Source organism: Gallus gallus, chromosome 2 (assembly GCF_016699485.2).
Source record: "Gallus gallus isolate bGalGal1 chromosome 2, bGalGal1.mat.broiler.GRCg7b, whole genome shotgun sequence".
Classification (NCBI taxonomy): Eukaryota; Metazoa; Chordata; class Aves; order Galliformes; family Phasianidae; genus Gallus; species Gallus gallus.
The window spans coordinates 2079997-2095477 of record NC_052533.1 but is presented as its reverse complement, the minus strand read 5'-3'; the positions used below and the strand labels follow the sequence as shown (position 1 = coordinate 2095477).

At 40.4% G+C, this 15481-nt stretch overlaps 1 protein-coding gene across 4 annotated transcripts in view; it reads left to right on the top strand.

Annotated features, from left to right (window-relative positions):
* The window catches only part of CCDC13 (coiled-coil domain containing 13), a 31892-nt gene that overhangs the window by 7708 nt on the left and 8703 nt on the right, over positions 1–15481 (top strand). For 3 of the 4 annotated variants that reach the window (XM_001232697.7, XM_004939081.5, XM_025148248.3), the window contains 10 exons: positions 74–216; positions 3234–3323; positions 3607–3723; positions 5674–5778; positions 6981–7145; positions 8646–8822; positions 9779–9985; positions 11034–11170; positions 12957–13040; positions 13804–13932. In XM_001232697.7, coding sequence (XP_001232698.3) covers positions 74–216; positions 3234–3323; positions 3607–3723; positions 5674–5778; positions 6981–7145; positions 8646–8822; positions 9779–9985; positions 11034–11170; positions 12957–13040; positions 13804–13932 — 1354 coding nt within the window. The remainder of the gene's footprint in view (positions 1–73; positions 217–3233; positions 3324–3606; positions 3724–5673; positions 5779–6980; positions 7146–8645; positions 8823–9778; positions 9986–11033; positions 11171–12956; positions 13041–13803; positions 13933–15481) is intronic. The other variant, XM_004939082.5, reaches the window with a different exon arrangement.

Below are 15481 nucleotides of genomic sequence, written 5' to 3'. Positions count from 1 at the left end.
AGAGAACAAAAGCATCATCTATTGTGACTCTTGCCTGTAAGAAAGATCCTTTGCTTTTTTGTGTACTTTCCAGGGACGTCTGGTTTAGCGGGGGATGTTGCAGCTACTAAAATAGTTGAACTGGCCAAAAAGAACCGTGAGATAATTGCCGAGACTGAGAGTGAAAAAGCCAAAGTGAAGCAACTGAATAACAAAGTCAAAGAGCTGGAGAGAGAAGTGAGGCATTTTTCTTGTTTTCTTTTTCTTCATGCTAGAACATAGAAGTCCAGCTTTTGGGATTGAGGAGCTGTAGCAGCTGTGGGGTTGATTCATGTTGCCATTTTGAATTTGCTCTTGCATCCATGCTTGGAGTTCTCATCATTTTTGTCCATGCTGGGAGGGAGGGATGTGTGCCCTCAGCTGTTTCCACCACTGCAGAAAGGAGGAGCTAGGGGACGACATCAGTAAGTTATAACAGGCCAAATATGTGTGAAATGCCATTTAGGAATGTGCACTTGTATTTTGAAGCACAAGTGGCATAAATGCTGTCTGAACTGAGATAGCAACAAACTATATCACTTAAATTAGCAGATCTTCACTCAGGCAGATGTATTTTTCTGGTTTAGTGTGACTTTTTTATATGGGCTGACCTTTCACAGGACTATTTTTTCTGAGATGAAATGAAAATTAGATGTCTTGATCTCAATGTTTACTTTATTCATTGGCCCCTACTGCTCTTCTTTATGCACTTTTGGTAAATTTTTGAACATTTTTAATGTGTTCTACTGCATTTTGCCTCATCAGAAGACATCACTTAAATGCACTGATAACATTTATTTTGCTATCTGACAAATGCATTTTGACTCCATCTTCTGCAATCACATATTGTCATGAATCATTCATCCATTGGAATTGTACCTATTATTTGAAAGATGGAGAAGTGTTGGATGATATGTTTGAGAACTGCATAAATGAAGAGAATTCTGGTCAGAAGGATCTCGTCAAACAGTTGGCTGGCTGGCTAAGAAATATCTGGCACAGCTGGGGACCTCTGAAGTCACACACGTAGGGAAGCAAGCCATAAATAATTTCAGGAAATCTTTCAGAAATAAATTGTCTTGGTTATAATCCTCTGCTGGAGAAGTGTAATGAGCATTATTCAGACAGAAACTTCAAATATTCTCTGATATTTACTCAAAAGAGAAGTACTGCAGACACTTCAGGAAAGGAGATGAAGAAACATTAATTGCTGATCAAAGCAGTGGTAAACTCCTCAGATATGAACCAATCTGTTCCTTGGACATTGGCACCATCAAAATCAAAACCCAATGAAGCAACTTGTCTCTTCTGAGATAAACTACAATGTGGGGATATCTATCAGAAATATCCAAGGAGGCTGTGGATGCCCCATTCCTGGAGGCATTCAAGGCCAGGCTGGATGTGGCTCTGGGCAGCCTGGTCTGGTAGTTGGTGACCCTGCACATAGCAGGGGGGTTGGAACTGGATGATCTTTGAGGTCCTTTTCAACCCAGGCCTATCTATGATTCTATGAACTGTTGAGTGATGTGTAAGAAGAGTTACCACAGATAGGAATCTGTGGAGATTCACATCTATTCAGTAATTTGAAGCTAAGCTGATGATTTGCACTCATCTTTTTCCACTGATGATAGAAAGAACCAAGACAACTAAAGTCCATTTCAGTTCTCTGCTCATAGGCAAAAAAGTACTATTTGAGGCACCACTTGACCTCTCAGACACCCATACAGGGCTGTTAGATGTGACAGGACTGGCAGTCTGGGTATTACAGCTGTAGGATACCTCAAACAGGACTAGACAGCTGTATGTGGGCATAAACAGAGCCCTCAGTTCATGCATCCACTTGACCTAATGTAAACCTGGCTGAAAAGTAGACTTCTATTGTATTGACTAGATTCCATGAATTATAAATAGAGACATTCACACTGAGAGCAGGAAAAGCATTAATCTGTGCATTGAATCTCATCCCATATGCTTGCTCCTAGATGGCTTGAACTCAGTGAAATCATAGAATCATACAATCACCAAGGTTGGAAAAGACTCCAACATCACCCAGTCCAACTGTCCACCTATCACCAATAGTTCCCACTAAGCCATATCCGAAATGAACTATATTGAAGGTACTTTATGAATACATCAGTACCACACCAGTGGAAAACAGTATTATTTTATTGTTAGCTCCTTGCTTGCATGAGAACTGAAAAATATGGAAATCATAAGTGTTTGTTTTAAGATGAATGTGTTCCCACAAACAAAATGCAGGGTGTGGTCATTGAGCAATTGCTTAGCAAAGAGTGGTACTTATAAACAAAGACCACAAATGGATGTTTGCAGAAAACATGATTAGAATTTTACCTAGCAGCTGCCACCAGCAAAAGGAGTTTATGAACTGGATAGAAGGATGTCCTAAGCTTGGATTTCTTTGCAAAGAAAGGCTCAGGTGGCCCTGAATTGCACTCTTTCCACATATGGCTCTAATGAAGGAGCTATTCCTCAGAGCCTTCTTTTATTCAGGCAAATAATCAAAGATTTTCTTCCCACCTCAAAGAACCCTCAGCCTCTCAGCCCCTTGAAGCAACACTTCCCAAACTTTTATGCTCCAAACTGCACTCTGATCCTGTAAGAAGTCTTTGCAGTCTCAACAAAAAAAACTACATGATTCAGAGGGGGGATGACAGTGCCTTTGCCTTCTTGTTCTGTGTGCAAGCAATAGCGGACATATGCTTTACACACTGAGAAATACTACTTTAGAGCTATATTAGCCAAAGAAAATGGGTGTTGTCATCGTTACTAAATCACAGATATAAGGCATTGAGTCGTCATTTCTCCTTTTAAATTCTTCTGGTGGACAGAGGTATGTGCTTTTTATGGAATACCCCGATTTTCTTGAAAGGTGAGTAAACTGGCAACAACATCACCCTGATCTGCACTGTACTGGGCATTCACTGATATATATAAATACTTATTTTATGAACTCCTAATGATATAAAATTCCCCAGAAACCACTGAAGTTATTCCACAATAAAATAATACAGGCTTCTTTGGGAAGCATTTCAGGGCAAGGGTTTTCTACTGGTTGTATTTAAAAAACAAGGAGAATAATGATCCTCTTTTCTAGAGGATCATTAAAATTGCTATTGTATTATTTACCAGTTAATCTTCCATAAAGATGTTCTCTTCACTGTATTTGTTCTATAATAGTGCATTTTTCTTTCCAGCTGCAGACAGCTGTGGAAAAAATACATTCTTTTGGTGGCAGTGATGCAGGAATCAAGCAATCAGCTCTGAAGAAGACAGAAGAAAACTTGGTATGAATTGTACCTGTGGAAAGGAAATCAGATCAGAAGTAATAGCTGGTATTTAGGTTTTTGCTGTTGTGCATTCCTTCTCTTAGGACAGGAATGTACCCCATCACTAATTTTGTAGCCAAATTGTTCTGTTTTCACTTCCTCTGTACCCTAAAAATAGGGAATGTATTTTCATGGGTCTGGAAGAAAGAGATTCTGTTGGATCTGTGATCATCATAACTTTACTTCTTCACTGCAGATTCTGTTCTTACCAAATCCAATGTGAAAAATTTTTTCTTCAAAGGCTGAAAGTCCAGAGGTGAAAGCATTGCAAGAAAAATTAACTACAGCCAACTTCAAAGTGCTGGAGTATCGTAACCAGCTGCAGTCTGCAAAACAGGAACTGAAGATGACCCAAAAGGTACTGTCCCAGGACACAGTCTGTGGCTGGGATCCTGGGCACAATCTCACTCATGTGAAATCAGAAGGTGGCTTCTTTTTCTTGGAGCGTTCTTTAGCCTCCATGATTCCAATGAACTCTGAGAGTATAAGAGACCACAGATATAGTGGTTGCATTGGAAAGATACGCACATGGACACACACTGATTTCATACTCTGCCACTATAAGGTGGATGAATGTTTCCATTATTTCTGCTCTTATCATGGGTAGAGGTAATTGAAGGTTTGAGTGTTCCAGTCCAGCAAAACAGGTTTTGACTGACTTGAAGCATACATTCAGAACCATTCCTCCTTTCCAAAGCATTTAATTATGTATTTACTTTTAATGTAGGTTTCAGTCCCATGAACATTAATGAGATTAAAGATCATACTTGAACTAAAGCACGTTTAAACAGCTTGGTGGAGTGACATCCAGAGTAACCTTTTCCTTTTTGATTCATGGTGGATTTAAATGCATTACTCTGTATTCTGCTTCCTTTAGTTTCATTACTTTGCATAAGAGACCTGCAATGCAGATCAGAGTAGAGAATATGGTTCTAAAAATAGAACTCTGCTGACCTTTTTATAAATAATTTAAATGCTCATCATACTAACTTTAGCTCTTGTTAATGTGGCTCTTTCAGAATTGTGTGAGAGAGACTGGCTTAATGCCTGATTGCAGGGGTGTGTATTAAGACAAGAACTCTACTCTGTTCCTGCTTAGTTCTAGTTATAGATCATATATAAAATAATTAAGTACTTTGAAAACTGTTAGTAATGCTTAGTAAATCTTGGTGATTAATTTGAAATGCTCTTCTTATGGAAGTAGCACAGTTTGACACCTTTCTCCTAGTGTTAGGGGAACAGGCAGGCTCCTTTAGAAATCACTGGTGGAATAAGGTGTGCCCGCAAGTTACTGGTTATAATTAGAGCTATATTATTGCATTAAAATCTTAGCAACCATCACAGCTTATTGTTACATTGATTTTTTAGTAAGTATGGTTGCTTTCTTATTATTATTTAGAATTTTTAGTCACCTAGAATTTTTTATCACCTGGATCCTCTGCAGGTCAAATTCTTATTAATCAGCATATAGTCTAGACTCTGAATTCACCTAAAGGAACACAAGCCACTCACTCAGACCTTGGAGAAGGAAGGCACCGATGGAGGCATCCCTGACCATCTAGGGGGCCACAGGTTTTGCCATCCAGCAACACTTCAGTTCTGAGTCCCACTTAGGACTTGCAGCTGCTTGATTTTGAAGTCAGTATCTCATGTTATGCTGCCCTGTTCTTTAACGAATGTCACCGTATCTGGTCAACTCAGTTCCAGTGCTTTGAGAGCATCAGTATTTCTTATCAGAATGCCAACAGCTGGCTTGTTTGTTCTGTAACAGGGGTCACCACATCCTGGTGGCAGTGCTCGTGGGCAGATGTTCTCATCACAGTGCAAAAGAGGAGGAGATAGAAGGGGAATGATACGTGATCAGACCACTTACATATTATGGCTGTTTGATTCATGGTGTCTGTTATGCTAACTGTATTAGATGTCAGGAGTAGTGAGTACTGCTCACAACACCCAACTAGATACAGATAGACAGTCCAATTTGGCACCCTCCATAGACAGGCAGCAAAATATGGACTCATAAAATAAAATAAAATAAAAGACTAATACTCAAATATTGAAATAATGAAATATCTACCTTAACAAATAAAGCCATTTTTGTTAGTCAGACCCTCCTAAGCAGCAATAATGATCTGAAAGAACTTCCATCACATGGGGTACAGGACATCAGGTACAGGTGATAAAGGCTATAGTGTGTATATAGATACAAAGTTTTGTGTGTACCACTAGAGAGGGTGGCTTTTGCTCCCCTCTCCCCAACACATGTTTCAGCCTAGTCTTATTGCTAATGTTAATCCCTTCTCTGTAGCTCTTAGCAAATGAAGTTGGTGAAGATGTAAATATCCATAGTCTCTTGACCAATTCTGGCAGCTGGCGTGGACGAGCCCAGCAAATTCTTGTTCTCCAAAGCAAGGTGAGTTAAGACCCTGCATAGTGCCTGCAATCTGGGTGCTGGGATGCTCTCTGTAGGAAACATGTCTGAGGTAAACTGTTGGTTTTTTAAGTCATTCTTAACATCTATATCTGCTTATGTGTCCCAGTACAAAGTATTTACTGCAAATAAATAATCAGTCTTTTATGTGTTGAGAAAAGCAGTTGTTCATATAAAAATCTTCATGGTAACTTTTGGAATGTTATTTTAGTGCACATGTGTGCATGTGTGTGGTGGTGATGTGTTAAATTGTAAATATGTACTGATGTGTGCAATCTTTCAGAATTCCTAGAGAGTACATTAATTAGTCTATTGCAAACATGCAAACCCCAGTATTTATCTGGCTAACATCTGTGTTGGAGGAGAGAGTTCAGAGACCTTGGAGAGCTGTGGCAGCTTAGTTAAAATCCCAAGGTGTTTTGAAGGTGCCTCTCCCCACTGAGTACAGAAGGAGCCTTGTCCATCTCTGTGCTCTGACGTACACACCTTTGTTTAGTGCTTAAAGTCACATGGGAAGAATTGAGGCCAGATAAGATTTTCAAGTTGTTCCCCCAGGAACTGTGAAGTCTTTAACTCTAAAGAGCACAGTGTAGCTGAAATGTCAGATCAGAACAGGAAGACAGTTTGTCAGTGTCTTACATAAAACTTCTCTCATGTAATTTGAAACACAATCTTCCTATTTTTCTGATATTAAATTACATGCCAATGAAAAGTGATTTTTGCACTCTGATTGACTGAAATTGTTAATCTCTGTATTCCCACAGGCAACTTACATTTTCCTTTCATTAGACCCCCTGACTGAGATTCATCTGAAGTCTCTATATATTGAACTGTACTCTACTGAAGAAATTTCTGTCTGAACAGACTCCACAGGCCCCTTTTTTTGTCAGTAATTAGAGTCAATAGATGAACAGAGTGCATCTTATCTCAGAAGAGATTACAATTCCAAAAAAGAGCAGAATAAATGTACTGTAGCAGTGTCCACTTCCTTATCCTGACTATAAAATAAACCTGTAGTGAATAGCTGAGAAGCAGCAGTTGAGTTCAGTTGCCCACAGATGTCTAAGCCAGCTGGAATGCCACAGGGTATCCCTTTGGTCATTGCTCCAGAGAAGTATGGATGTCCTACAGATCCTGTATTGTTTATGTGTTTTTTGATGCTTGGCCTCTGTATTGTCCCCTAGGTTAGAGAACTGGAGAATCAGCTGGGTCAAAACAAGAGCAGAACATCACTGAATGAAATGGATGAGGAACTGCTGGCTCTTAGCGACCCGAGGAAGCTGTCAGTCCAAGAGAAGAACTTGCTGAAAATTCGCAGTTTGGAAAAAGAAAGGAAAGAAGCCTTGGAGGTAATATCCTGTGAGCTGACCTGAGTCTTACTGGGATATTTTGTGTCATAACCTGCCTTACCTTCAGGGTATTTGTTATATGACCTACCTGGAGACCATTTTGGAAGCCCACCTGATCTGCTTGAGGAAGTTCTGTCATGCTTCACAGACTGTGCGAAAGACTTCCATGCTTGTTTTCTGCATTGAACTCTTGTGTGGCCAGGCAAACCTTTCAGTACATGATTAGGTCTTCCCCTTGCTTCATGATTCACGTGTCAGATGCATCTACTTGACCTGAAATGTGGCCACCTGACAACTAGGCCTGGTATATGACATTAGGCAGTAGGAGAGAGGAACAGGGATGCAGTACAGCTGACACAGGCTTTGCACTGAAGTCACATGTAGGAAGAATCCCTGCTGCATATGCATCCAACCTCTGTAGGATCCCTCTCTCCTTATGACCAGGTGTGCATTCTTTATGCAGTGTTAAATAAAAGCATGCCCCTCACACCTCATGTATCTCTATGGTGAAGGTCTCCTACTTTTGAATAGAATAAAGCTGAGAATTACACCAGACTCCTTTCAAGAGGCATTTTGAAAATGGGTCTTACCCACCATCTATTGCATTTAGTTGCTACAAAGATAAAGAGGCATCCAGTGTTTGTGGATTGAGAGGGCCTACAGCTAATAGCATATGTAGTAAACCCTGAAACCCACAAAATTCTGTGTCCACAAGAAACAGTGGATGCAGTGTGGGGTGTCAGCTGTACATACACAGGCTAGCAAAGTACATTTCCCTAAGCTTTTTTCCTGCATTCACTTCTGTAAAAGCCACCTGACACCGTTCCAGAGCTTCATTAGTTGCCACCACAATTTAACTGTGTAGTAGAATGAGCAGTGGGGTAATACACACCTTTCACTCTCGGCTGTGAGAATAAAAAAGATTGATAACCATGGGCACGCAGCACAGGGACGGTTTCCCTTAATAACTGTAATCTGCATGGCTTCACTCTGCCTTTGTGTTCCAAGCTCCACTCCCCCAGATTTCTTGTACTTGTCCATTACTACAAGACTATTAGAGTGCTCTCTGACCAGTTCCAGCTAGGTGAAGGCATGGCACAGGAGACAGCATATGCCAGGCACTGCTTCTAGTAGGCACTGTGGCATCACCAGCCTGTACCTGGAAGTAAGAAAGTTTCCCCATGGAGAATAATGAGGCAAATGAAAGAGCAGCATACAGAATTACACTGTAACACAAAATTATCTTGTGCTTCCTGACATGCTGAATCAACCTTGTCTACTTGTATTTCTGATCAGACTGATCTTTTTTTGGTTGTGGCAAACAGATAGTGAGCAGTACTATTTATAATTTCTACTTATTTAGGAGGGATATGATATGTCAATGCCTTTTTTCTTCCAATTCTTCCAGGCAACGCGTGACTCCTTTTGCTCACCAAAGTATGCAGGGCTTGGTGATAGGCTATAACTGTCATTTCCTCTGATGTGTTTGCATCACTGCAGAAACTCACTATGGAACACGATGCTCTCCAAAAAAATCATGAGGAAGTGAAAAAAAACCTTGATGCAACAAAAGCCAGGAACAAAGTGCTGTGCAGTGAAGTGAAAACCTTGAAGGGACAGATCGTAACCCTGCTGGAGAAAGGAAAGCACGATGATGAGCTCATAGATGCTTTACTGGTATTGCCCTTGCAGTCAGCTCTTTTTCTATAAATTATGAAATGTGGCATCATTTAAACACACAGTGACACAACCTTAGGGTATACGGGAACTGATGGATCAAACTGTGATGGTCAAAGGTTTCACAGTTAGCTAAAGCCCTTCTACATTTTAGATCAGGTTATGGGAAGGCTGCAGAACAGTACCAGGGATGACAACTGGAATTGAATGGAAACGGCTCTAAGCTGTAAGCATTGTATAGAAACATTTTGCAGAATGATGGAAATAGGGAAGTCGAGAAGTTAGAAGAAGGGGTTCATGCCTGACTCAAAAGGCTGGACTGTATTTTCTATTCTGATCTCAGACTTTTTTTTTTTACATTTTTTTTCTCTGAGAATGCTTGCAGTCTTGCACTTTAATTTGTTGTGTTACACAGCCCAAAACACATGAGACCTGAACCATGAGTACTAGACTGTAGGCACATCTAGTTACAGTAGCTGAAGCTAAGAGGGTATGGTGCCTTCAAAATTAGTAGTGCTAAATGGGGACTCAAGCTGGAGTTGTGTTGAAATATATGCCCACTGTCATGCTCTTGCAGAGCTGTTTCTCTCAGTTGCTTGGATCTTTCTAATTTGAACCATCCTGTTGCTAAAGCCTTGATATGACTAGTGAGGAAAGAGTGTCTTTACCCAGCAAAACACGTCTGGACATTACAAGTAGATGTGCTGTGGAATTATTTTAATATTTATCTGCTGAGAGAAGACAAGGTGACCTCACACTTAAAACATAGTGGACCAAACTCCTGGGGTAGCAGTAGTGACATCAATTTGCTTACACCAGAGAATGAGTTTGGCAGGGCAGTGGCTTGCCCTAGCACTCATAAATGGGTATTTTTCTTGGAGGATCTAAACCATGCACAGAGTCTTGCTAATTGTGTACAAAAATGTATATGCCACTCATTATTTCTATTTTATCAGAGCCAGCAGAAACAAATGCAGGAAATCTTAAAGCACCTGAGCCAGCAGGACGAGAAGAACAAAGAATCCCAGCAGTTGCTAGGGCAGCACTTGAACAATGAGGCTCAGAAACAAAACTGCCTTATAGAGCAGCTCAGGCAGATGGTTGCTGAACGAGAAGCAAAGGTTAAAGAGTTGGAAGAGGAGATTGGACAACTTGCACTTCAGGTAGAAGAAATGAACTACAAAAGCACACTTGTAATCATTTCAGATCTGCTTTTCCACTTCCTTCTCTGATGTTAACCATGATGGTACCTGCCCTATTGACAGTCACTTCTGTTGGAATGATGATGCAGGGATTCTCTCTTGTTACTCTAATTTTCTTTCTTGTTTGTACATAACTTGTTTAAATGGCAGAAAACATAGGGATATTAATGCCATCAGCATGTGGCTCCACATCAAGGATGTGGTACACCTGACAGCAGAGATGGGGCCACAGTAGGGATTTCTCAGTATTGCCCATCCTTGGCTGCTGAAGGATGCAGGTAGGCAAATGTAGGTGAGGCCAACATCAGCAGTTTGCCATCATGACCAGTTACAACTCCTCATGGAGTGATGGGACCCCATAGTAAGTTATTTTCACTGTAAGCCACTTCAGAAACTTCCTCCGATCACCAAGGTAGTGATCAGAGTCCGAGGAATCCCAGCCATATGCAAATTTTGTTATACAGATTAAAGAATCAGAAAGGTTGGCTGCTAATGGACTAGTATGTTAGAATGTCCTCAACAAGGTGGTACTACAGGCATAGGAATTGAGAGGCAGTCCACTAACATATCAAAAGCTTCTTCTGCGGTCTGGTTTTGTTAAGAGTATCTAGATATCCAGTTCCCATAGATATAAAACCCTTGTAGGGTTATGGTGAGGTTATGAATCTGTCAGATACCTTGGAAATGGGGGCTGGAGTGTTGAATCCAAGATAAATCTTGTGATAGGAACACAAACCAACCATACTGGCAGTGGTGGTGCTGCACTATAGGTTCTCTAGTGACACTGTGTAACCCTCTGATTTTACATGAAACTGCACTTCTTAATGACATTTGCTTTGTTTCTGTTCTGCGATGATTAGAAACTAAAGAAAAGTTTCTGAGAAGGTCCTGTAAATTAAAAGTTCTGGCATGCTTCTAGCAAAAATCATAATCTGCTGATCAGACACTGATGCAGCTCTTTTTCTTTGAACTGTGTAATTGGTTTTGTAACCTGCTCCAACATTAACAGAAGAAATCTGCCCATCAAGGGGACAATTCAGGAGCTGTTGTTACACCACCCTCTGCACACTCAGAAGATCTACATTTTTCTGGGCTTAAGCCCCCGACATCAGCCGGTGATCAGGTTGGAAGGATTGCATCTGCTCGGTAAGAAGACCCTCATGTCAGTCTTTAAAATTGCTGTGAGTTATTCAGAAGCATGGTTTTCCCAGACAGCTTTATCAGGCCACTAGTGCTGTGTGCCAGTGGTTGTGGCAGGCTGTTTACGGTATATGGGAATCTGTAATCACATTGTCTCTTGGACATTTGTCCTGGAACAGAAAAGGATACACAGACTTGCAGACATTACTACATTTGGCATGATGATAGTGCAGCTAATTCTCTTTCTCCAGCTCGGATAATGTTTATGTGGTTAGCTTAAGTGCCTGTGATTCTTCTCTCTTAGGAGAAACAGGGCTTCTAATGAGCAGCACTCTGAAAATAGGGTGGCAAATTAATACTCAATGCCATTTTAGGTAAACAGTAAATCACCAGTGCATTGCTTAAATCAATAAAGATGCTTTGAGTAGTGTTTCCTTGCAGAAAAGTTGAAAACACACCACATTGTTTACTCTTAACAAGCATCCTTTTAAAAGCCTTACTGAAGTCCGTGTAAGTTATGCTCATCTTAATACAATTGTAAGTCTCATTTTTGCTCACACTGATGAGGCTGTGGCTCACCCTGGCTCTGTGAAGGTACCATAACACCAGAGCAAGCTGTATTCTTTCCTGTTAAAATGCCGGGTTTGTTGCTAAAGAGGAGTTGAGATGGGTATTCTCAGAAGGAGTAAACTTTCTACCAAGTTAAAGTTGCAACTAATTGCTCTTACGAAACCTTAACTAGACTACTGCATTACTTTAGACACCAAGACTGGCTTGAAAATTGCCAGATGTCTCCCTGTGTCTAAGTTGAACATTACCACAAAATTTAAAAAAGGCTCTACAGAGTGTTCTGAGAAGAGAGTTAGAACACTATCCTCAATTGAAAGTTTCTCTTGCAAAGTGGTATCATCTCCAGGGTTCTGCATTCCCAGTTGGCTTTATTCTCTGACTTGTAACTTCACAGATGTAGTACTCTCATGGGGCAAATCTATGTTCTATCCACTTATTTTTTTTCTTTTGCCAGTTACTTCAAATGTCTGCTGATAGTAAGGAGGAGGGTGAGCATGAAAGCCAGGCTGGGTACAGGCTTTGTAGGAGCCCCTAAGTGCAATGCATAAGTTACTGCTTGTGTATGTAGCTAACATAGTACTGGCCAGACAATGGCTGATGTCAGGTGGGCAACGAAGAAGTCTGAATCTGCAAGGGCTGTTAATAACGCGGTCAGCAGGGCTCACTCATTCCATTAACTTTAATATGCTGATGAAACATCTATTCCATTTTACTTTAGTGAATCATCTTTTCCTATCAAGAAAAATGAAATGAAAAATGCTATAAATAGGCTCTAAAGCCCCTTGGAGACGTTAAAGTAAAAATCTGCAGTTTTAGACTGGGCCACGTCTGTCATTACCATCCTTCACTTGGTTTTGGGATGGGTTAACCAGTCACAGCCTAGACGGCTCACCAGTTTCTCTGTGGCTACTCTTGACATCCACATGCTATGACATTGTGGTACAAAATGTTGGCATGAGGTACCAGCAAAGTACCCCCAGAAACACAGAGATGAAAAACTGAGCTTCATTTTTTGTACATGGAACACTCAAGGTGTTTTTGCAGTCTGTTGTGGGGTTAGATAGCAAGTTGAGCTATGGTGCATGCAAAGCCTGTGTGATACCCCCTTAGGAGGCTCTAGAAGGCTCTCCCCTGCAAACCACAGACATTAGAAAATCAGAGGAGTTCTTGGAGGATTGCCCTCTGTAGAGGTCAGTGTTAAACAAAGCTTTCTTCCTTTTAGCACAGTGTCCAAGATGGGCCATATGCTTATAGAATCAGCAGCTACCAAACCTTCCCTTCTTAGTAGCAACATCACACCTGGAAGGTATGTGTATCAACTTATGTGAAACAAGAGAGAGAACCTGTTGTACTTCACAAGCTGCTGGCAGCCTTTAGCTGCCTTGTTTTAGTAATGGCAGCTTACCATCTGTCTGATACTGTTAGAGGGTTTTGACAAAGGCTGTAGTGTCTTCTTGCTGTCTTGTTTTTTTAATCAGTTAATAGTTTTATGCCCCATTTTTTTCCATTTTTCATCCTCAACCACCAAGGTTTCTCCTGCTTTTGACTTTAAAGGAGGTATTCCTGAATACTCCTGTATGGAGAGGTAAAAGGAGAAATTAAGTACATAACAAAGAGATACATGGAAAAAGTGCTCCTTCATTTCATTGCATATTAAGAACAAGAAAGGCCATTTTACTAATGCTGCCTGAAGCCTTTCAGTTAGAGAAAATCGATAACATGCCATTTAATGCCAACTAATAGCCTAGTGTAGCACTATGGAGAATCCTTATCTAGGCTTCTCTTACTTTGTTGGTAGCAGTGGGAGGAGAGTCTGTGAACTGATGGCAGAGGAAGTTTGTTTTCAAGGGTGATGGGAAGGGAGAGCACTGCTGCGAAAGAGTGGCTTTGTTTCTACATATTCCATATATTGCAATATGGGGATTGATGCTGGGGGGAGGTAGTGAACCTAGCAGTGCATTCTGACTGGATGTTCAGATAAGTGTATTTTGATATGTTTTTTCAAATGCTGTCATTTCTTTCATTCGTGAAATGGGAAACAGACACTTTTATGCTTCTGCTGCTTTTAGGCTTGCTGGCATCGACAGCCTGGATTTCAAAGTGCTGCAGATGCAGATCACAGAGCACAAGGCCCTGTGCCAGGCTGCAGAAGTGGAGAGAGACAGGCTCCTGGAACTGGTCACTGTGCTGCAAAAAAGGTAGCAACTGATTCTGCCTGTGTCCTTTATAGGATGCTGTGCTTAAGGAGTGGCTGAGACACGTGGGAGTCTGTGCTGTGCTGTCCACTATGCTATGATCTGCAAGTGTGATACATTCCTTAAATAGTGGCTTTTCAAATTCTTCTGCTCAATTTCACTGCCTGGTTGATGATTCTTTCTTTTTAATTGGTTTATTCTCTTAAAGTGCAGAAAAAAATGGAGTCATCTTCAAGCCTGCTACACTTAGATAAAACTGGAGTGTTTATGTATGTATGGTGTTACTGAGGCAGCAGTATTATTCATCAGTATGGAATATTGTAATTATAACCTGACTTCTGTTTGAGAAGCATTTCACATTCTTTTAAGTTTCACCTTTTAAGTGAATTTCTTCTGGTTTAACTGAAGCATAGAGGTGATATTTTTGTTCTCATTATTCAATTCAATTTGAGACAAGGTTAAAATCAAGCTATGCTTTCAGAGGGCAAGCAAAGCAGTTTTTTCTCTTTAGAAACCATTCAGCCACTGACTTTTTCCCAGTCAGAGAGTGTATAGCATCTCATTCCCAAATCTCTATTCCAGCTTGTAAGAAGATTTTTTCTCTATGTTTTTGAAAACAATAAGAACTATTTGCTTGCTTGCTTTATTTTGCACTAGTTATCATTTCTCACTTATCTAATTTTTGCTCTGTACAGTTAATCACAGTCAAAAAACCACCTTTACCACAGTTATAAAAAATGTATCATCTCCTGTGCTTTTAAGGAATAAGTCCTAGAAATATGCACTGGGATCATTTTGTTCACGTCTGTGACTTTAACAGAGCTATGCAATTAGATAAGGGTGGAGGTGTGAGTGATTGCTGAATTGGGGCCATTGTGAATATGGGATAATGAAGAACGCAGAAGCAATGAAATTCACAGTTATAAGTAAAATGTACCATAGACTGATGATTCAGCAGCTCCATAGTTACCACACATTTATCAAGAGCTCCTGCAGGTAAAGTAAATTTTGTGAGATTGTATGCAGTAATTCTTGGAAGACCTCAGGATAATATAACATCCAGTTATATTTCAACATGAATATATGTAAAAAGGGAGGCATTCCTCCTTTTCCCTTCCTCTGTTGGAGTATAGGTCAACAAATCTCAAGGAACGTATACAATACTTAAGCCAAAAGGAGAGCACTGGGAATGGTTACACAAGTAGGATTTTTCTACATCAGACTTTAGAATTTAAGACTGTATTTCACAGCTGTTTACTGCAGAGCAAAATATACTGTCAGAACACACTGTGTTGTTAGCAGGTTGTAGGATTGGGGCCTACTTTGGGAAGGGGAAAAGCTAGAGCAAGATTTCAGTTTGCTGCTCATATTGGTGGAAAATTTCATAAAACCCAACTAGTCTTGTCATTTTTCTCCACTGTTTATTATATGTGGATGCTATGGGAACACCTGGTCAAACAATAGTTTAATCAAGTTTAATCTCCACCGAGGAGAAATACAACTTCACATAGCTTGTCACCAGCATGGTAATTCACTGCCACAGGAGGTCAGA